The sequence below is a fragment of the Schistocerca serialis genome, chromosome 1, assembly GCF_023864345.2.
Source record: "Schistocerca serialis cubense isolate TAMUIC-IGC-003099 chromosome 1, iqSchSeri2.2, whole genome shotgun sequence".
NCBI lineage: Eukaryota > Metazoa > Arthropoda > Insecta > Orthoptera > Acrididae > Schistocerca > Schistocerca serialis.
This window is the reverse complement of record NC_064638.1, coordinates 599352346-599376287: the sequence shown is the minus strand read 5'-3', so window position 1 is coordinate 599376287 and position 23942 is coordinate 599352346. Positions and strand designations below refer to the sequence as shown.

The following is a 23942-nucleotide window of genomic DNA, read 5'->3' as shown; positions in this document are numbered from 1 at the left end:
AAAATGACCTATTGAAATAACTAGTTTTGCTAGTGGAGGGCATGACATGACATCCTGTGAAAATTAGAAGAATGATTTTGATGCATGCGCGGAATACTCGCTGCACGCTATATATTACGGAATGGAGGGCGTCTTCGCCAGTCTTCGATGGCTCACCTGAGGATGGCTGGCAGTTGTCCAGTCGAAATCGTGGATGGAAGCTAACGACGACCGGCTGCAAGCCCGAAATCTTTTTGAATATTTAGTTCACCAGGAAAATTTTAAATTCTGCATTAGCTCCATATTTAACAATCACATACAACCATTTGCTCTACCAAAGATCCATACCCAAAGACTGGAAAGTTTCACAGGTCACACCAATATTCAAGATAGGTAGTAGGAGTAATCCAATTAATTACAGGCCCATATCATTAACTTCGATATGCAGCAGGATTTTGGAACATATAGTGTGTTCGAACATTATGAATTACCTCTAAGAAAACAGTCTATTGACACACAGTCAACATGGGTTTAGAAATCATCGTTCTTGTGAAACACAACTAGCTCTTTTATTTGGATGAAGTGTTGAGTGCTATTGACAAGGGATTTCAGACTGAGTCTGTATTTCTGAATTTCCGCAAGGCTTTTGACACTGTACCACACAAGTGGCTCATAGTGAAATTGCGTGCTTATGGAATATTGTCTCAGTCGTGTGACTGGATTTGTGATTTCCTGTCAGAGAGGTCACAGTTTGTACTAACTGACATAAGGTCATCAAGTAAAACAGAACTGATTTCTGGCATTCCCCAAGGTAGTGTTATAGGCCCTTTGCTGTTCCTTATCTATATAAACGATTTGGGAGACAATCAGAGCAGCCGTCTTAGGTTGTTTGCAGGTGACATTGTCATTTATCGACTAATAAAGTCATCAGAAGATCAAAACAAATTGCAAAGCGATTTAGAAAAGATATCTGAATGGTGCAAAAATTGGCAGTTGACCCTAAGTAACGAAAGGTGTGAGGTCATCCATGTGAGTGCTAAAAGGAATTTGTTAAACTTCAGTTACACGATAAATCAGTCAAATATAAAGGCCATAAATTCAACTAAATACCTCTGAATTACAAACTTAAATTGGAAGGAACACACAGAAAATGTGACAGATCTACTAAGGAGACTGTCTATAGTAGGCTTGTCCGTCCTCTTTTAGAATACTGCTGTGCAGTGTGGGATCCTTGCCACATAGAACTGATGGAGTACATCAAAAAAGTTCAAGGAAGGGCAGCACATTTTGTATTATCGCAAAACATGGGAGAGTGTGTCATTGAAATGATACAGGATCTGGGCTGGACATCATTAAAAGAAAGGCATTTTTGTTGCGATGGAATCTTCTCATGAAATTCCAATCACCAATTGTCTCCTCTGAATGCGAAAATATTTTGTTGACTCCAACCTACATAGGGAGAAATTATCACCATGATAAAATAAGTGAAATCAGAGCTCGTGCGAAAAGATATAGGTGTTCGTTCTTTCTGTGAGCTATACGAGATTGGAATAACAGGATATTGTGAAGGTGGTTCGATAAACCCTCTGCCTGGCACTTAAATGTGATTTGCAGAGTATCTATATAGATGTACATGTTGATGTAGAATATATTACTGATGACTAAAGTCTGTTATGTGTATCTGTTGCATTTATTAAACTTATGGAAAATGCCATGAACTTGCGCGACAACCGAACAATTAGTGAGATGGTGGCTGTTGCCTTCATCTTTTTAAGATACAAAAACAGATGAATTAAGATGTTCAGGAAGCACCACTTTCCAATGGGGTTTATAAGCATCAAAAATAGAACTACTCTAAATGAAAATCCAGTAATGTGTACTGTGATTTCAAATACATACTTTGTCATCTGATACATCATCTGCTGTTTCATCAGACTTGGCCGCAGGCTGTGCAGATATCTCTATTTCACAGTTTTCTTTTGCAGTACTGGACACCATGCCACTTTGCACAGCACGAGCATAATGATGTTGTAAATGCTGAAGTAACTGACGATCACGAGGCATTGGTCGCAGGCGATGCCGTGCATAGTTTTGCGACTGCTGCTGTTGCATTAACTGCAATAAACGCTTCTTGCGTCGCCGCAAACGGAGTAGAAGCAAATCACGTTCACGCTTGCTCTGCTGAGCACGCCTATTTGCGAAGTTTGAAGCACAAAGATCACTACAGAACCGTGAAGAGACAAATTCTGTTGACAATCCATAACAGCCACATCCCTCACAACAATAGATTTCATCAGTGCCACTACTGCTGCTGCCTCCATCCGCTGCTTGTCCTGAATTACCTCCAGATGGGTTCTCCTTCTTGGGAGGACGTACGACTTGCTGTTGTAAAGAGGGAGCTATAAATAGAAACAGTATCATTAAACATTTCTTTCCATTCTTCAAACACTAAATTACTTACTGACTACTTTTATTTCATAAAAGAATGAATTAAATTTAGAAAAACAATGTGTGTATTGAATACACTTACTGGTACTGGAATGTTTTTCCTCCCTTTTGTCCACAGCCTTAAGAATGGAAGAGCAATCATTTGTAGCTGATGTTTGTTCAGCATTTTCACATTCCTGAGCTTCAGGGGCTGATTTACAGTCTTGCTTCAGCTTTTCACAGTCATCTTCATCAATCATCTCCATAATTCCAAATTCATTCATGCGAAACTGGAAAGAGATTATACAACACACTCATTACACTTAACATACTTCGACAGCAGGATTACAAAAGAAAATGGCTGCAGTTGAACAGAAGCATAGAATTTCAATTTTTTAACCAAGTGTCACCACAGAAATGAGAACAGACTAACAGTAATTTATCTGCTTAAGTGACAAAGCAGTCTGTTGATGTCTCTGAAATTTTAATCTTATTACATCAACTGAAATAACCCACAGTCGCTAAATTATAAGCCTTGCTATGACTGTTTGGCTAGTCTTACAACATGATCAAACAGTATTGTAATAATGAAATTATACGTAGAATGAGAAAACGCAACTACTCAATCAATATATTTTAAAAACAAGTGATGGCAAAATATGTTACACAAAACTTCTTTCATGAAATAATAAGGAAAGGCAACCACTAACCTATCACTGAATAATGATGGTACAGAAAAAAACATAACAGTATAGAGATACTATGAGCTTTCAAATTATTATACTTGTTCCAACTGTAAGTTCATTTTCTCTCGCACATAAACATCCAAACTGGACTCAAAATGGTGACATTCATAAAATTAAAAGGGTAAGGCTTGGGACAAATGTGGGGGGAGGCCAAAGGTAAGGTTTGGAATGTGGAGAAGTAATGTGGAAAATGAGAGGTCAGGAAAAGTGAGAGTAGATGTAATATGGTAGGGAGGGGACTAGTGGAGGTTGGGCAATTCCTTCAACACAGTTAAGATGTGCTGTTGAGGGTGTGAGCGTGGCAGAGGGATCCAAACAGTACAGATACTGAAGCACCTACAGAAGTAATTGGTGTTGTGGAAAGCATTATGTTCAGCAACAGGATGGTTGAATTTGTGACTGGCTGGTCACAATTGGGTAATGGCCTTCATGTTCAGCAAACAATGTAAGGGTTATCCTATCAAAAATACTATCCCCCCCCCCCCCCCCCCCACACACACACACACATACAAATCAGAATTACATCAATAACCCAATCTACACAGTGTACAAGTCCATGCCTATGTCAACTGTGCTCTGAATCCTGCATCATAAGTGTTGGATAACTAACATGCAAGACCTGTCTTATAAGCCAATCCACCACCTCATCCCACAGTTCAGTCACGTATTTCCTGTCCTGTAACAGTTATGGTCAAGTGTAAAATAGTCAAGTGTCTACAATGCTCCAGTCTCTATGCAGTTTTCAGTGAGGAGGGGTGGCAACCAATGAGTTGTCTATGTGCATAAGTGCTCACCACCAAACTGTGGTTATTTTATTGATTGATTGATCGACTGATTGAGGGGGCATGGGACTAAACGGCAAAGTCATCAGTTCCACGATTCCAAAGTTACACACAGAAGAGAGAGCGTCCACTAAAAGTGGAGAGGATCAAACTATAAAATGAGGAAGTTAAAATACACACAGTAGAAGGTATAAAATGGTAGTCCAAATTTAAAAAATGGGAAAACAGAGAGATAAGGGGGAGTGGTCATGGGTCCCAGACCGAGAAAATGTGGAGAGAGGCCCCAACCACAACCACCCTGTCCCTGCTCCAGGAGTAAAGCAAAACCTCATATCTCAAAATATAAACCACTTTCACGAAGGAAATTGAGGACGAGTTCAACCACCCATGAATAATCTACCAATATTAAACTTAAGGAATCTGGAAGATGATACTTAGGACGAAGGGCCAAAAGAAGGGAACATTCCTCCAATATATGACGTAGACAGCATAAGACAGTGAACGCCTTACGAGAGGAGTGGAAGGAAGAGTGCCAAACTGCAGTAGACTCATTGATCATGTGGAGTTTATTACTGTGAGCAGTAGCGCACCAGATGTCATTCCACTTTTGGGAAAAGAGAGATATGATATAGATCCGCATATCTACAGCTGGAATCATGAAATGGAATTTGGGGGGGGGGTCTGCTTCCCTAGCGAAATCATTAGCCAGTTCATTCCCTGGGATGCACATTTGACTTGGGACCCAGAGAAAGACAACTGAGCAGGTGACATGGCAAAGGGCAGAGAAAAGGTAATGGGTAAGAGAGGCAAAATGGTGAGAAGACTGGCATTGGTCGATACCTTGCAGGCTGCTCATTGAGTCAGTACAAATTAACACAGTGTGGAGGGAGGCCTGAGAAACGGAATGGAGGGCTCTGTGAATGGCTAAGAGCTCTGCTGTGAACACACTACATGATCCCGGCAATAAATGGTGTTCTAAGCCAGTAGGAGACATGAAGGTGTATCCCACCTTATCTATCATCTTAGAACCATCAGTGTAGAAGATGGTGGCACCCTGGAACTCTGCAAAGATGGCATATACAAGATGCTGGAAAACCACTGGAATGGCAGAGACCTTAGGACCCTGGAATAGGTCGGTCCTAATCCATGGTCTAGGCACCACCCAAGGGTAGGTGTTAGAGGAAATACACAGGGCGCATTCCAGTGAGTGGAGATGGAGATCCAGATAGAGGGAAGTGAGGTGCATTCCAACCAGCAATCCCACCCATGGGCAATAATCAAGAGGCAGACATGCCTCATTTGCAAAGGGTCACGGGATGATCAGGGACTTGGCAAATGGTGATTGCGTAAGAAACCAAGAGTTGGCTCTATCATATTTGTAGAGGGAGAATCACCCTTCTGTGAGAATAATGTCAACAGGAGTCGTGCGAAAGGCACCACTAGCCAGATGCACCTCACAGTGATGAACAGGGTCAAGTAGTGATGAACAGGGTCAAGTAGTTGCCGAGTGGAAGGAGCCACTGAGCAACAAACCTGACTACCATAAACTAGTCTGGACAGGACCAGAGCACGGTAGAGATGGAGAAGAGTGGCAAGGTCTGCACCCCAAGATGAGGGAGATGTTCTACAAATGGATTACACTAAAAACAGAAAATTTAGAAGTCCAGGTCAGACCTCAAGTGGGGACCTAAATACCAAAAAGAATGAAAGAGGACAGGCAGAAGAAACAAAATTGCAAGCAATACAGGGAACTAAGTGGATAGCCAGGTCTATACAAGTCAGAACACAGAGAGAGGGGAAGGGAGGGGCAATGGGGAAGGAGCAAGGGTAGGGAGGGAGGGGCAGGGTGAGGGAAATGCAGCCAGGGAAAGAAAAAAGAATGTGCTGCAATAGTTTTGGGCTCTGTGTGTGCCAAGCACGAACTCTCAAAAGAGGGAGGGCAAACAACACCAATGGCATTAACGCACACTGATTAAAGAATCAAAGCATCATTAATGAGATACAGCAATCGAGAGCATTTTGAAGTGTCTCTCTATTGCTCAGTTCCTTATCTGTACAATTATAAGTGCACGTCTTTTTTCGTATTATTGTTCTTGCAGCTCATTTATTCATTTAGAAATCACGTCTGCATCATATTTCAGAGACAAGCCGCAATACATGAAAACTGTGTGTTCACACTGGACTAACATTCGGGAGGACGATGGTTCAAACCCACGTCCAGCCATCCAGATTTAGATTTACCGTGATTTCCCTAAATCACTCCAGGCAAATGATGGGATGGTTGCTCTGAAAGGGCACAGCCAATTTCCTTCCCCATCCTTGATGCCATCTAAGATTGTGCTCCATCTCTAATCACCTCAATGTCGACGGGACATACACTATGTGATCAAAAGTATCCGGACGGCTGGCTGAAAATGACTTACAAGTTTGTGGTGCCCTCCATTGGTAATGCTAGAATTCGGTATGGTGTTGCCCACCCTTAGCCTTCATGACAGCTTCCACTCTCGCAGGCATACGTTCAGTCAGGTTCTGAAAGGTTTCTTGGGAAATGGCAGTTCATTCTTCATTGAGTTAAGCACTGAGGAGAGGTGCTGATGTCGGTCGGTGATGCCTGGCACGAAGTCGACGTTCCAAAACATCCCAAAGCTGTTCTATAGGATTCAGGTTAGGACTCTGTGCAGGCCAGTCCATTACACGGAAGTTATTGTCATGTAACCACTCCGCCACAGGCCGTGCATTATGAAAAGGTGCTCGATCGTGTTGAAAGATGCAATTGCCTTCCCAGAATTGCTCTTCAACAGTGGGAAACAAGAAGGTGCTTAAAACATCAATGTAGGTTTGTGCTGTGATAGTACCATGCAAAACAACAAGGGGTGCAAGACCCCTCCATGAAAAACACGACCACACCATAACACCACCGCCTCCGAATTTTACTGTTGGCACTACACAAGCTGGCAGATGACGTTCACTGGGTATTCACCATCCCACACCCTGCCATCAGATTGCCACATTGTGTACCATGATTCGTCACTCCACATAAAGTTTTTCCAGTGTTCAATCGTTAAATGTTTACGCTCCTTACACCAAGCGAGGTGTCATTTGGCATTTACCAGCATGATGCGTGGATTAGGAGCAGTCGCTCGACCATGAAATCTAAGTTTTCTCACCTCCTGCCTAACTGTCATAGTCCTTGCAGTGGATCCTGATGCAGTTTGGAATTCCTGTGTGATGGTCTGGATAGATGTCTGCCTAATACACATTATGAATCTTTTCAACAGTTGGCGGTCTGTCAGTCAACAGACGAGGTCGGCCTGTACGCTTTTGTGCTGTACATGTCCCTTCATGTTTCCACTTCACTATCACATCCGAAACAGTGGACCTATGGGTGTTTAGGAGTGTGGAAATCTCATGAACAGACATATGGCACAAGTGATACCCAATCACCTGACAACGGAGTTCTGCAGAGTGCCCAATTCTGCTCTCTCATGATGTCTAATGACTTCTGAGGTCACTGATCTGGAGTACCTGGCAGTGTGGCAGCACAATGCACTTAATATGAAAAACATATGTTTTTGGGCGTGTCCGGATACTTTTGATCACATAGTGTAGAAGCCAATCTTCCTTCCTTCAAAACTGTGTACAAATGAAGACTTCCAAGAATAGAAAGAATTGTGCTAAATTTCTTGTTATTAAAAACTTCAATAAATTCAACAAAATCTTCTTTGTGCTACAGCCTGCATATATCCCCAAGGCGTAGACATGTTTAAGAGTATCATATTCTGCACTCTTGCCTCCTGGCAAAATGCCAGTCTGTCATAGTGTCATCATCTAGAACTTGGTGGCAGTGATCCATTAAATCTCATTATGATTATTCCACAACAATTGCAGAAACACGCCAAAGACCCATACTGTGCAGTATGATGATGTTTTTGTCTCCTCTCATAAACTATGTTCAGACAGACAGTGCAGACTTGTCTTCTGGCTCAAGTCTTATATTGTACATATTTCATATTTTCAGAGTGTCATGAGACACATCACCATGTTGGTCCAATGTAAGATTTTCTACAGTCGAAAAGGATGCGAAAGACTGCAGGTGTGTGAAGCCTGAGGTTACCTTTCACACTGTCTACAAAGTTCTTATATTTGCAGTTGGTTGGACAGAATGTGAGAGTCTTGGGTATAAGAAGCCCTAGGTTAACTTTCACAAGGTCCAGAAGATTTCTTATTTTTGCAGATGGTTCGAAGACAGACTTGATACCTTTCTTGGTCAGCATTCAAATGATTACTGAGGCAAGCCCAATAGAAGGAAAGAAGCAAGAAAGGAAGATTAAGAAGTCATTAGATATGGAGTTCTTGCTCCAATTAGAAAAAGAAACTGGTTATGTCCTTTCCAAAGGAAGCATTCTGGTCCTTGCCTTAAGTGATAAGGGGAGACTACTGGAAACCTAAATCTGCATGTCTGGTTGGGGAACTGAATTTTGGTCCTCTCAAGTATGACTCAAAGTGCCACTTCAATCAGCAAGAGCCCACTGGAACCCCATCAACTTATTCATAATAATTTCCTTAATGCAAGAAGTGTGCCATCACTAACTAATAATGAAACAAGCTTAACACATGAAATCAAAACCTTGTTTTAATATAGAGAGTGTTTCTTGGAGAAGAACTCTCATGACCAGTGAATGACAACTTAAATCATCAATACATAACTTGCATTCAGTCTCCCACTTTTAAAATTTTCACAAATGATGATGAATTTCTGAGTTGGTACTTGCAATAGTCCACAAAAGTCCAGTTGTTTCATTAGTACATACACTGGTGACCTAATATCATTATGTGTCTTTATGGCACACCATCCTATAAATCGTATAGATGGGATGGTGTGACGGCTTGCCAAGTTCCAAATGACACCTTTGTTTTTGACTATTAAGTTTGTATCTTATTGTATTATAGGCAGTGCTCATTCACAAAACATAGTTTTTTTTTAAAAAAAAGTAACACAGAAATACTCAAACATATTTATTGTGCTGTGTTGTTCATTTCTGACATCCTCTTACACTTATCACTTTATACTTTGCTTGTATTCTGTCATAATTTTTGCTCAATTTACTACATCTTCATATTTTATAAAATCCTGTATAAAAACAATTTTCATTGTGTAATAACAGAAATTCTTCTTCTGATGGAGGTAAAAATACTTGTTTTATGGGATTATGTTATATAAGTGAGTGCTTACAGATACTCTTTTGTATTTTCAATTTATTACTGATTTAGCTAATATTTGTAACTTCAGGTACACGTGACAGAAAAGAAACATTATGCTGAAATATCTCTTCTTAGTTGCTACATAGAGCAATTATATGTTATGTTTCTTATGTTATTCTTATCAAAAGAAATTCAGGCAAAATTATGAAAAGGATAAAGTGCTGCTTTCCATACAGTGGAAATGTCGAAACACAGACAGGCACAACAAGAAGGCTGCTAAACAAGTAAGCTTTCAACCAATAAGCATTCTTCTGAAATAGACAAAAGACACACACACATATTCACACAAACAAACTCACACACACAGGATCACTGTCTCTGGCTGCTTTGCCTCCTGGATTTTCCATTGTTTGTAATTCAGGTAAAGTTTTGCTAATTGTAACTGACACCACTGTGATCTCCTGAAGACAAGAATTTAATGTCCCATTGACTATGAAGTAATCAGAGATTGAGCAAAGGTCAGATTAGAGAAAAATATTGGCTGTGACTTTTCAAAAGAACCATTCTGGCATTTGCCTGAAGTGATTTAGAGAATCACAGAGAACCTAAATCTGGATGGCCAGCCTGCCAAATGAAAGTCCAGTGTGCTAACTGCTGTGCCACTTCTCAGTGTGAGTTCTTGATAATTCAGTGCAATTATTATGTAAAAATACTTTTTAACCTGTGGATCTTACGACTTTTGTTTCGCATTTCAAGCCAACTTTCCTGTGTTATGTTCTTTGAACACACACACACACACACACACACACACACACACACACACACACACACACACAGAGAGAGAGAGAGAGAGAGAGAGAGAGAGAGAGAGAGAGACCCAGCAACAAATGCTCAGAATTCAAAATACAAAGCTGCACGTTAATAATTGAGAGGTAAAATACACTGTTTAGCCATAACATTATGACCACTTGCTTAATAGCTTGTTTATCCACTTTTGGAAGAAAATACATCACTGATTCTGTTTATCAGGGGTCCGACAATTTCTTGGTAGGTTTATGGAGGCGTGTGGCATTAGATGTCTATGCACAGGACATGTAATTTGGGTAAATAACGGGCTGCTGATTTGTGAACATGGTGATAGTGCCCGATAGCGACCTAGATCGGTTCCATAGGATTTACATCATGTGAATTTGGTCACCAAGACATCAATATGAGTTCACTATTATGCTCCTCAGACCACTGTAGCATGGTTCTGACACAGACACACTAATTGTATTGGTGAAAGATGAGAAGACATCAAGCATGAAGAGATGCAGGTGGTTCACAGATGTCAGCATGTCTTTGATTACTACCAAAGCTCCCATGCAAGGACAGGAGAATGTCTCCCGTAACATAATACTACTCCCAACAGCCTGCATCCAAGGAACACTGCAAGTCTTGAGCCACCATTCACTTCAATGATGGTGTTTGTGGAGAAGAGCATTGACCTGATGTACCAAAACATGATTCACCCAAACAGTTAACACAGTTCCATTGATCAATGGTTGAATCCCAATGGTCCCGTGCCCACTGCAATTATAATATGGTGGCGTTGGGTCAACATATGAGCACACAGGAGTGGTCTGCTGCGGAGCTCACTGTTCAACAATGTACAATGACTGGTGTGCTCCAAAACACTTGTGCATACACCAGCATTGTGTTCTTTTGGCAGAAACATTACAGATCACCATCTATCCTACTTTAAAGCACCTAAACCTCATGTTCTGTGAAGAGTCATGGATGTCCAACTATTTAGCACCTAGTGACAGCTTCAATGTCCTACCTCTTTCCATAGATGCTCAGACAGCATGAGAACATTTGACCAGCTTCCCCGTTTTTGAGATACTCATTCACAGGCTCTGCATAATAATAACATTCTCTTTGTCAAAGTAGCTTATTCCAATGTACTTCCTCATTTGCAGCCCATATCTTCACTAAGTTGGTCCCTCGTCCATGTCTGCCCCACTTACATACTTTTTGTTATCACGTCACATGGCTGCAATCCGACCAGGGGGCATCCAGCATCACAGTGGCCAGTCTTCACAAGGCTTTGGCGTATCAGTGTACATGTAAGTTTTGTATCTGAATTTCTAACAATATTAATACATGAAAAACCGTGACAGCTGTCACTGTCACTTGAAACAAGTCAAATAAAGAAACTGTGTTAAACTCACCTTAAGGTCACTACCTGGTAGAGTGCCAACTCCATTCTTCCATTCAAGAACTTTCATGGGATCAAAGTCATCACTGTCAATATCGGTGGCCTGAGTTGGTGGCTGGCTTTGTCTCACTGTGACATCCTGCTTCACGAGTTCTATTTTGACATCATCCTCTTGTGGCAACTGTGCAGGCCGGGGGGAAGCATCAGGCCCATCTGGTTTGACCACTTTTATCAGTGTTACTTCATCATTCTGAACATGGGGTGGTGAAAATGAATCGACTGCCTCCTGCAAGCAACGGTTTAGGTCCTGTGGATAAAAATTTAAATTTATTTTTAAACTAACAATTTTTACTGGGCTGTGCCTACATTTGTCACACTGATCAAGAGATAAAAATTTACGTGACAAAAAGTTTTAGAGTGAATTCTAACAACAGCATATATCAATAATCATGAGTAAGAATTATGAAATAAGCAAGTTGATAAAGCTGCACTAATCTGGACTGTAAAACACAATAATCAGTTGACACATCAAGTGTGAGTTCTTTAGTTCAGGTCGTGACAAGAGAATTTACACTGCAAGCTTTCGTGGATGGTGTTTGAGTTCTTGGTGAATTTTGTTTTATGGGCATTAGGCTGTGGTCCAAGGCCAAGGCTTTAATGCCCATAAAACAAAATTCACCAAGGGTCCACTGTTCCAAAACTCCTTTCCACTCCTCCCGCCTGCTACAAACTACAACATATCAAATTATGGCTCATGGCTCTTACCATTAGGAACAGCCCTGATGTAAAATCTGCTCCACGAATTCTAACAGTAGCATAAACCCTAGTCTCAGCACTGACAGAACATACACAGCCAATGTAGCCATGACCTGCAAGAGATCTACTAGTTGACCTTTAGGTCTTGTTCAGTATAGCATGATAACTGTATTCAACACCGCCCTGTGTGAAGATGGGCTTTGGGTCCCCCACATGTACTTAGCTGTTAACATAGACAAAGTCTTAATTTATACTAGGCCCTTTATCCTTAGTTTCTCCAGTTCAATTGCTCTCCTCCTCGGCTAGTTTGTCTGATCTCTCACTGAACAATACAAAAGTTTTAAGAACTAACCACGTTTTCTAATTTGTATGTTCCTCATGCAGTTCCAAATGCTACTTATTTCAAAACTAGTTAGTAGACATTCCTCTTACACAAATATTGTTAATGAGAAATTATTCAGTAATGGCATGAAAGCATAAAAAAAGTGCAATGACGTAGTTAGAATAACTGGTTTCCCAGATTTTTATAGCTTTCATATTGATCAAAGCAGAGGAGACAACAGCAGTTACCACTACAAAAGATGTCTTACATGGGATACTTTATTACATTTGAGTTTCAGCAACACTACTATAATAGTACAATCTTTTATGAGCTAATATTTATATGTTAAAATAAATTGGAATTTCTTGAACTACATTTTTTGGAGTCTCCACTACCTTGTTCAGAAGGAAAATAAAATTATAAAGTAAAGTTATTTAGTAACCAGTGGAACATTAAACAGCATGACTATCTTCCTTTTATCTTTGTTTCTTGTGAAGACATGAACAACAGTAAGCCTTTTTTAAATAGCACTCTAACTGTCTTTATTCAGAAACCAAATTCCTGCTGAAAAATTTATCACAGAGTACTTTCATATAAATATGATATTAGCAAAACTGTCACACAAAACTGACTTTGACCCTTCTGTAGTAGTGCACTGCGCTTGTACCAGCAATAACAAAACTCGTCCACTTGCTCGAGTTGGCAGCAAACAAACAGAAACACAAGGAAAATGAACACTGGCCCTTCAGTCAACCATCTCTAGTTGAAAGTATGTGTGAGTAAAATGTGTATCGATGAAAACGAGGTAGAAATGATGCTGATCTATTGAAAATGTAAGTCAGCAGAATAGTAATTGCAATAACAGTTATAATGCAAGATCTTGGCTAACAGCCCACATGTCCGAAAACATGTTGGATTGTCTGCTTTGCTTAAAGTATATAGCATATTTTTAAAGATGTTACCTATAGGTTACCTTACTTTCCTATTATGTTTACTAACAACAAGTATGTGGATAACCAGTGAACTTATAATATGCTGACCACATGCTTTACTGTGTAAAACATAAGGTCTTCTGCTAAAAACTGATATCATATCAGTAGAGTCTGGAACTCATTTTGCAATGTCAGGTGTAGGTTGAGATAATTTTGATTGCTTAGTGCAACATAGTTTTATCCTAAATGCAACTGTTTCTGACTAGCCTACAGGGTTCCTTCCCTTACACCACGTTTATACTGGCAGCCAGCTGAGCTGTGTATGTATGTGAGCTGGGCGAGCAACATTCAGAACATTTAACATTTCTGGTGCGTATCAGTGGCTGAAGCAAGCCAGCAGAGTGACACATGGGGTTCTGTGGTAACAGTCACACCTCTCCCATCAGATTTAATGAAAACCTGCACTGATAATACTACTTAATGAATTCCTTTTGTCAAAAGCTCTCAGATGATGTGGAAATGACTTAGCTGTTGCTTTGTACACATCATTGAAAGAAAGGAGAAGTTGCTTTGCAAATTTTTTTTTTTTTTTTTTTTTTTTTTTTTTTTTTTTTGGTATTATACACACAAAAAAATACTTTCTGCTTTGTGATCTAACAGTTGTCAAACAATGTCTTCAGTATCTTGAAATGATTACAGAATATTATTGCTGTCAACATGAATCACCATGTGTACTGTTTGTGTGTTGATCCCCTGTTAATATTCGTATTCCTGCTGGATGTTGTACGAGATTATTGCATACCATTGTTGTTCGCAAAACAGTTCAGCTTCAATATCCATCATTTCCTGTCAATGACAATATTGGGTATGCTGATGGATATTTTGATGTTCCTATTTCCACACTCACCGGATTTCATTTATTCATTAGCCCAAATGAAATTCAACAAATCGGCTTGCTTTGAAGTGCATATAATTGTATGGATGTTTTCCATAGTCCAAACACCTGTGAAGGAAAGGTGTCCTCAAGTTCTTTAACTAGAGGTACAGGTGTGTGTGTGTGTGTGTGTGTGTGTGTGTGTGTGTGTGTGTAATCTACTCTGACGAAGGCCTGTTTGGCCGAATGATTTGTTTGACAGTTATTTTGTTGCATGTACCTGCAACTTCGCATATCTGCTACATTGTGAGTAGTAACTATCCTTTTCAAAATATCATGACTACAAATTCATAGACAGACTCACCAACTGCATCGTTTGCAACAGAATAACAATACTCTTTATTTTAGAAAATGCTGCCAGAATTCATTCCATCTGTACAACCTATGCAGTTTTTTCTTTATGTCTTATAATGAATTGTGGAATGTTAAGTAGTTTATTAAGAAGCTTGGATGCTACACTGCTACATGTAAAAACATGAAAATTTCAAAAAGGAACATTTAGGTACAACAAGGCACACTGTCTTATGGAAGATTTAGCATATCAGTCAGTTTGGACAATAAAACATTTATAAATAAATTTGTAAAATAAATTCAAGGAAACCACTCACCTATAGCTTACAGATGTGTGGCACACAGAAGCGATCAACAGAATACAATATTTACACTAGCTTCTGAGCTCTTGTTCTTTCTCTAGAAAAAGGTACACACATTCACATTCTGAGACATAGTGTCAGTCTCACCACAGCCACAGTTGCAAGCATTTGGATGTCTGTGTGGGTGTGTCATGAATGTGCGTACTTTTTCTAGAGAAAGAGCAAGAGCTCAAAAGCTAGTATAAGTACTGTATTTGGTTTAGTGTTTCTATGCCCTACACATTGGTGAGCTATAGTTAAGTGGCTACCTTTCCTTTATTTTACATATTATCACATACAGGAATTTCCACTGTTGTTACATAAATATATTTGTATTTTTGGCATCTGCTGTTTCTCATCTCAACTACAAAGCAATTGAGTGAAATGTCACGTCCATCCAAAGGAAAGTCTCTTCTTGCATTAACTTATAGAACATTCTCCGCTACTAGTTTAGAATACACAATGTGCATTCCACTTAAATGTAGGGCATGGACAAGAATTAACTGCCTGCCTTTTATAAGGTAAAATATGAGCGACTGTAAGACCATAGCATTTAAATGACTTGTTGAGGGAAAATTTACATATATTTGGAGTTTCCTATTCACGGATGATTTTAAAGTTACATGTGAGCCTAGCATTACATCCACATCCATCGTTGGTAATTCAGTAACCCCTCCTCCCGATGCTACACTGCGCCCATGCAGAATCTTGTCAGCTTGTGGTTGTAGCATTAAAGAAATTCAGTAACCCACATTTACTTCTGAAAGAAGTGACATTAACATTCCAAAAATTCTTTTGTACCTCCAGTTAATTCCATTCCCACTAATATACGGCCTAGAATGTTGCAAACATTAAGTTATTCTCTAATGCCGGTTTTCAATAAAAGATTTGTAAATCAAGTGAATGTCTGTCTACAAATACCATTACCTGACAACAACCACAACAAATTATAGAAATATTTTGTGTTCTGTTGTGCCTGCAGCATTGTATATGTCATTAAAATACATACAGAAAATGAAAGCTCCAAAACTATCAGCAATGAGGTTATATATTTTTAATATTAAAAATATTACCTCACTGTGGCTAGTTTAGGAGCTTTCATTTTCATTATGTCTTATAATGAATTATGGAATGTTAAGTAGTCTATTAAGAAGCTTGGATACTACACGGCTACGTGTAAAAACATGAGAATTTTTAACTACATACGGCCTTCAAGATCAAATGAGAAACATTACAGAACTAAAAAGTCATGCAAAGTGAAAAGTAGCCATTTGCTTTACATGTAGAAATTGAACAATTATTAAGAAAAATAAGTTCAGTAATAGATCTCATATGTGTTTCAGTGTCAGTCTGGTTCATCCCGTGAATACAGCCCTAGAAGCAGCTCATAACAGCGTTTACTTCTTGTTATAGATCATGTAAGCCTACATTAGGTTGCTCTTGCTTTAGTTTATTCCTACCTTCTCTTTTTTAATGGATGAACATTAAATTGGGAATGTGTTATTCAGTTCAGAACAGTGAACTTAAATAACCTTATGTATGATATCCATGCATTACATAAAACAAATCAACAATGCAATTACAGAAAAAGTTTAATAGTTATTGTTTAGCTACTTCTGAGAAATGCCTCATCACCTGTGTATTACGTGTGCCGTCTTCTTTTGATTTTACAGCTGCACATACTGTGGTAGGAGATGGACTGACTGCGGCAGGAATACTGATGATGGTGGTCCCAGCAGTTGTGAGAACAGAGGTTGTACGTACACTATCTTCTTTCATCTTAGGAGCAACTGATACAGTTGCATGAGGTGTTGTACCAGCATTGGGAATGGTGATGAGAGAAGCTGTTGCAGTGCTCGTGGCAAGCACAGAAGTACGTGTGTTATCTTCCACCATCTTTGGAGCACCAGATGCAGAACGAGGAGATGGGCTAACAGAAACAGGAACAGTGATGACGGCAGTCGTTCCAGCTATTGTTGCTGCAGTTACAGTACAGCCACTATCATCCTTTGCTTTGAGGGCAGCAGGTACGGTTCCCAAGGCTGAACTGCTAACAGTTGTAACACTGGTGATACTAGTTGTTGTGACAGTTGTGACAACAGTATTAATACGTGTGCTGTCTTCCTTAAGCTTAGGGACAACAGATAAAGTCCCATGAGATGAAGTGACAACAGCAGGAACAGAAATGACTGTGGCTGTCCCAGTAGTTGGAACAACAGCAATAGCACATGAGCTGGGAACTAACTGATGTTTCTGCTGCTGCTGTTCTTGCTTTAACTTCTGCAGTTGCTGTTGTTGCTCCTGTTTAAGTTTCTGTAACTGCTGTTCCTGCTTTAATTTCTGTTGCTGCTGCTCCTGTTTCACTTTCTGCTGCTGTTGAAGTAGTTGCTGCTGCTCCTGTTTCACTTTCTGCTGCTGTTGAAGTAGATGCTGCTGCTGTTCTGGTTGCAGTTGTACCACTTGTTGCTGTTTTTGAGGATGGTGTTGTAGAAGCTGCAATTGCTGTGGCTTTTGTTGTTGTTGTTGTTGTTGTTGTTGTTGTTGTTGCTGCTGCTGCTGCTGAGGCTGCTGCTGTTGGACTCTTTGTCGTTGCTGTGCCAATGGCTCTGGTCTTGGCTGCTGTGGTTGCAACACAGGAGGTGCAGGAAGTATCACTGGTTGCTGGGTCACTATTGGCACAGATTGGGTGTGTGCTTCTGAAGACACTGGAGTTAAAGTTAGTGTACTGGATGTAACTTCAGGTATCAGCAAGCCATTGGGCTTCACTGTTGCTGGTTGAAGTGTTGGCGTGGTTGGTAGTACTTTTGAAGAATCACGAAGAACTGGAAAAAATGATAACAACAATGAAATTATTAAACAACATCCAAAAGCAAAGATTCACACATGTTACCATCAATCAGTCAGAAGATAATTATGTAGTTATAATCAAGCAATAAAGATCACTGATATTCTTTTAGCATTAGTCTTATGTAAAGAATCTTTGAGGAAGTCCCCTCACAACTAACATTTCCAGAATGAAACTTTCAATCTACAGAAAACTGAACATGTAATTAACCACTTAACATACAACTCTGAGTTACCTCATTTTTAATATTTTGATAGAAACTTAAAATCCTGAATATACTCAAGCAACTTAAGACCCGATCTTTGCAAAAATAAAATCCTGCTTATATCTGTTTCAGCATTGATAGTTATGTGTTTGGCTGCAAGAGCACGTCTGGTACTACATTTGCAGCTTGGCTATCATGTTTTTGTTGAAATAGTTGCCACTAGATATCATCTATACTGTGTGCAGTAATGGATACGTGACAACAAAATGTGTGCTTTCAGACTCTCTTCTATATTGTTGTTTAGGCAACAAAAAAAAGGATTACTATAGTGATCCTGAGGTCGAGGTTGAATTTAGCAGCTTGAAAGTGAAGAAGAATGTGATGTTACTTCACTAGAGACCAAAAGTGACTACACTTGGGCAGCTGAGTGACAAGTGCACACCTGTGGTATCAGATAAATACATCCACTGCGCTCCAGCCAGCTCCTCCAAAATTTATGTTCATAGGAAACCACTGTGAAATACATGGTTAGATTTGACAGCTACACATAATACACAGGATATTTTAGTCAAAGTCCAGTACACGAGTATACGCAGGATTTTGTAATCGGTGGTTTTCAAAATTTTGCAACTCATTATTCTGAGCTTTAAAAGCCCTCTTTATATGTCTATATGTAATGTCATTCATAATGGGATAGTTTTCTTTAATCAAAAAAATATTATTATTTGGAATATAATTTGGAAAAAAAATCATTAAATTGAGCAGTTAAATGTGTTGGTACATTAACAAGATGTGCAACAGAGTTAAAATTAGTTGACGGAGCATTAACTACGAAAGCAAAATTTATAATTCAAGTCCTAGTTTGGTATACCTCCATCGGTCACATAATTTAATTTTAAGTTTGTTGCATTTTACAAAGATAAAAGAAAATTGCTTGATGTAAAAGAATGGAGGGGGGGGGGGGGGGGGGGGGGAGCACTTCATGATGGCAACAAAACAAATACAGATGTGAGAAAAGGGGTGCATTTACTGCAAAAAACAGCAGTGTGCATAATAAATTATTTACATCACACATGGCATATAGTGAACATATTGCAACAGCAGACCCTGATTTAGGTAAGGACAAAACTGAATATCTGCCCCAGGTGGCAATTTCAGGGGACATAAAATTCAAATAACTTGTTTCGCAAAGCATCTAGCATCCAGCGCACACTGTTCTATTGATTATTCATTTGATTGTGAAATGCATCCCAATTGGTTTTTGAATACATCCTAAGCTGATTTCTGAACATTTCCTAAGTTGATTTTTGAACATATGTCAAGTGTTCTAGGGAAAAAAAAAAAAATTTCCCACAGACAAAAGGGAATTGTGTCACATGAGTCCAACTGAATAAACAGTAACAGTTGAACACCAAGTGATGATCACTATATGTTTCTGTGATTAACTGAGTGTGTGAATAATCAGCATTATTATTATTAGCAAACTCCACAGATTTAAACTTAAACTACCATAATGGAACTAAACGGCTAAGAGGAATAACTGGTACAAAAGATTATGTATTGTATTTTCTTACAAGTCTAATAGACCAGTCAAATAGCCCAAAAACGACATGAAATCCATCCAAGAAAACGAATTTTTTGCAGGAAATTTTTACCAGGATACTACACTACTAAGTGACATAAAATAAAAATATGTTTATATGAAAGACATATGTTATAAATGTACACACATGAACATGATTTTGTATGTAAGATTGATTCATCAGTGTTAAAATACATTTATTTATGTTTTTATACAGTGAAGAGCAAATGATAAGCACACAAAGAAAAAAGCTTTCTGAGGTTCAAAACAGAAAAGAACTAAAGATAAAACTGAAGAAGTAAATAAATTAGTTTCAAAGATGAGAAGATGGCTTCATGAAGCAGGTACGTCATTATGAGGTTCTCGCTATTGTATATGGTGTGACAAAATTCCATCACTCTTTGTATGGTCGCAAGTTGTTTACTGACAGATCACAAGCCTTTGCAGTCCCTGTTTCATCTGTCAAAGCCAGTTCCTATATGCACTGTTCAAAAGTTGCAATGATGGGCTTTGCTGCTTTCGCAGTATCAGTATAAAATTGTGTACAGACCTACAGCAAAGCATGGCAATGCAGGAGCCCTATGTTGCCTTCCAATTGGCCCAGAGACTGATTTTGGTGCATCTGCCGTACCTTGTTGCCAAATCAATGCACAGGACTCTGAATTGCTAGAATCATTTCCCTTGCACTACAGAAAAATAGCACAGGCCATGGAAACAGACCCCAATCTCAAGATTTTGTTGTATTACATTCACAAGTCTTGACCTCCCCCATCGACCAGTATCCAGAACTCAGTTGTGTGCCGATATTTTGCACATCGGCATAACCTTTCAGTACAACAAGGTGTGGTTCTAGTTCAAAATGTCAGTGGACAATCACATGTGCTTATTTCCAAATTGTTGCAAAAGGATGTGTTGTGACTTCTCCATCAAGGACATTGGGAAATTGTTCACACTAAACAGTTAACGCGACAGCACTGTACTTGACAGGGCATGGATGCTCGCATTGAACAGATGATGTCACAGTGTTGTGTATGCATGGAAAACCAATCTGCTTCACCACAGACGTTCTCAGCTTGGCCTAAGATTCAAGCTGAGTGCACATAGACTTTACAGGACCATTTTGGAACTCTCGTTGGCTCGTAGTGGTAGACTCTTTTAGCATCTGTGGTGCCTATGGCGTCTACCAGATCATGTGGCACCATTCAAGTGTTGTCCTCCATATTTTGCATAGTAGGTTTGCCAGAAGTACTTGTGTGAGAGAATGGACACCAGTTGACTTCACATGACTTTGAACAGTTTTGTGAACAAAATGGCATTTGTCATCTCATAAGTGCTCCGTTTCACCTGCAGTGCAACATAGAACCGGAATGTGTCGTACCACTTTTAAGCAACAGATGGCAAAGCTTCACACCACCCACACTTGGGGAACAGGCACTGCAACTCTTTCTCACCTCCTATTGCTCCCATCCAGAAGACACACCATCACCGGCAGAACTTCTGCACAGCCACTGTCATCGATGTTGCTACACTTGCTACACTCATTGCAGCACCCGACGCCACCAATGGTCTGCAAGTATCGCTTTGTGCCACAAGTTCTTATTCTTTTCAGGGTTTATCATAACTGTGGGCACTGGGAAAGAGGCATAATCCAGGAATGCATTGCCTCTTCTATGTGACTGTAAGTCCTGATGATTTGCAGGGCCACCACCATAACCAAATTCACGCATGTTATTTGCCCTGTGATTCTGCTGCTTTTCTTCTCCCAGATTTACAGCCTCACATGACTGTGCGGCCGTCAGCCCTGCCGCCCCGGTTGCCAAGCCAATGGACCTGGCCCCGTCATCGCCATCATCACCCCAAGACATGCCCTCAGACCTGGACGTGTGCCCTGGCAGCTGTTTTCTGGAGGATGTTCCTGTTGCCTCACAAGCCAGATGGTGGGGTAGTCCAGAGTACACCGTTCATAGGCACAGCTCCTGGCTCATCTCTATGTCCAGAATCCTGCCTCCCTCCCCATTGTCGTTTGCAGCCCCAGTACATGCATTTTGGGGGGAGGGGGCGGGGGATGTGCTGGTGTAAGCTATTGCCAGCACTCCGGTTGGCAAAGAGGCTGCTAGAAGATCAATAGTAGGCACCAGAGCAAGCGAGCCTATCAGGAGGAAGGCCAAAGACAGACTCACAAGAAACAGGCCAACAAAGCCATCTCGGCCGCTTGTATTTAGATAACTGCTGCGGACTGGAGGGCTCAGTCAGTCAGTCATCTAGTGAGCCAACAACTCAAGTCATCAGTTGCAGCCCAGTGCGAGTCGCAGCCGCAGCTAGTTCAGAGTCAGTCAGTACCTAGCAACCAGAGTAGTGCACATAGCGGGACTTGTACTTCACCTGCAGTGAAGCTAACATGAACTATTATGTAAGAGTTTGTACCACAACACCTGGATGAACTAAAGTTAAGTAGCTTCCTGTTTAAGTTAATAAAGAGCCTTGTTAATTCATGTGTGCAGTTTGTTTTATAGAAGAGGATACCAGCCACCAAGCAGCATCCTCTCCTTCCTTCCCATGGTACAAGCATTCAGTGACAATGAGACAACACAAAAAACGGTGTACTGTCTTACTACTCTGTTGTCTTTACTGGTCGTATATTTCCTATAACTAATTTCATGTCACACAAAAGAGTTATTAGCTAACAAAGACTGCTAATTTATTGAAGGGTTCATATTCTCCCATTCACAAAAAATCCCACTCAGTATATATTTGTGATTCTTTTTAAATAATTTATTTCAAATGTCTAATGGTAAGGGACACCACTATCATGTTTCTGCCAGTGTTTGGAAAGATCGTAGATCTGGGGGCTGTGCGGCAGTGATTATCATAATGATGAGCACTGTTGCAGCTACTGTGGAAAACAGTGCACTGTATATGGGGATAATGCCATTGGACAGAACATGGCAAGAAAATGGTCATCTCCTTCCAAGGAGGATCGACACTCCATGTTCAGGAAGACCTACGGGGTTCAATGAAGATTGTTTAAACCAATATAATCCATGTCAGTGTTCTCAAGAAAAGCCAACAAAAGTCAGCAGTTGGCCATATGTGCATCTCTGTTTGCCCATCATCAAATGGTTCGCGAACAACACCAACCACTCCTACCCTGTATTGTTAATGGAGATGAGGAATGGTGTCTTTATGCTAAAATAAGGAAAAGAAGTGAATGAATGAGACCAAACAAAGAACCAATTCCCTGTACAAAGATCTGCATGCATCCACAAAAGATAATGTTGTGCATCTGGTGGAACAGTGACAGTGTGGTATGTTACGAATTGCCTCCCTGAGGTGTAACAATCACATCTGGCATTTACTGTGAACAACTGACACATCTTGCAGAGGCAAAACAAGAACGATGAGCAAAAAGATTGCTTGAAGTGATTCTGCTCCATGATAAGGCCTGCCCTCATTCTGCTAGACTGACAGGGAAGGCAGGGCTGGGAAGTCACTCTGCACCCACCTTATTCGGCTCATTTTTTGCCCTGAGATTTTCACTTTTTCTACTCTCTATCAAACAATCTGCGAGGAACTTGCTTTCCAGATGAAAGTGTGCTCTGAATTTGTCTTGATGAGTTCTTTGCCTCTAAACCACATAATTTCTATAGTCATGGAATTGAAAAGTTCCCTGGTGTTGGCAGACTGTTATAAATAGTGGAGGAGAAGATATTATTGATGACTAAAATCTCTGTTATGTGTATGTTGTACTTAAAAAAATTATGGAAAAACGCTATGAACTAATGCACCAACCTAATAGTGCAGGTGAGTATGAAAGTATATGAAATCTTGAGTAGACAAACAATATTTCTGAAAACAAAGGTACAGAAAAAGTGTCAGCAGTTTAGTGAAACAAAAAGCCATGGAAGAAATGAACACATTTATTCACATGCAGCTGTGTCCATGAATGTCTTGTATAGTTAGGAGCTTACTAATTAGAAAATTGAGAACTAGTCATATATTACTGGTATTTTGACTAACAGATCTTCCTACAAGATACTACAGTCTTACAATACTGTACTGAAACAACAATGTCCTTAATTTTTAACATTTTTATTAAGATTCTGTCAATAGTTGCAGTATTTATATTAGGCAACCAGTTTTGATTGTTACAGGTTCATTTTCAAGCCTGACCTACTGGGGCTGCACTGACAGTGTCTGATCTTAATAATAAGCATCAAAGTGGCAACAAATAGTTTATAAATGTTTGCAGAATGAATGCCACAATCCACACATGCCTCTTACAAAGTTTATTTTGACTTTGTAATAGGCAGAATATTAATTGTGCCTTGATGACAGATTTAAATCAATGCAACGCAACAAGAATTTTTTAACTGTTGGCAGCAGTACATGGGGGAAGTA

General features: G+C 39.9%; 1 protein-coding gene across 1 annotated transcript in view; it reads right to left on the bottom strand.

The window, feature by feature from the left end:
• LOC126477064 (lethal(3)malignant brain tumor-like protein 3) overlaps nt 1-23942 on the bottom strand; it is an 81758-nt gene that overhangs the window by 48883 nt on the left and 8933 nt on the right. Inside the window, exons 4-7 of the mRNA XM_050103589.1 lie at nt 16548-17734; nt 11350-11643; nt 2510-2696; nt 1879-2378 (exon numbers count right to left, since the gene is read on the bottom strand). Coding sequence (XP_049959546.1) covers nt 1879-2378; nt 2510-2696; nt 11350-11643; nt 16548-17734 — 2168 coding nt within the window. The remainder of the gene's footprint in view (nt 1-1878; nt 2379-2509; nt 2697-11349; nt 11644-16547; nt 17735-23942) is intronic.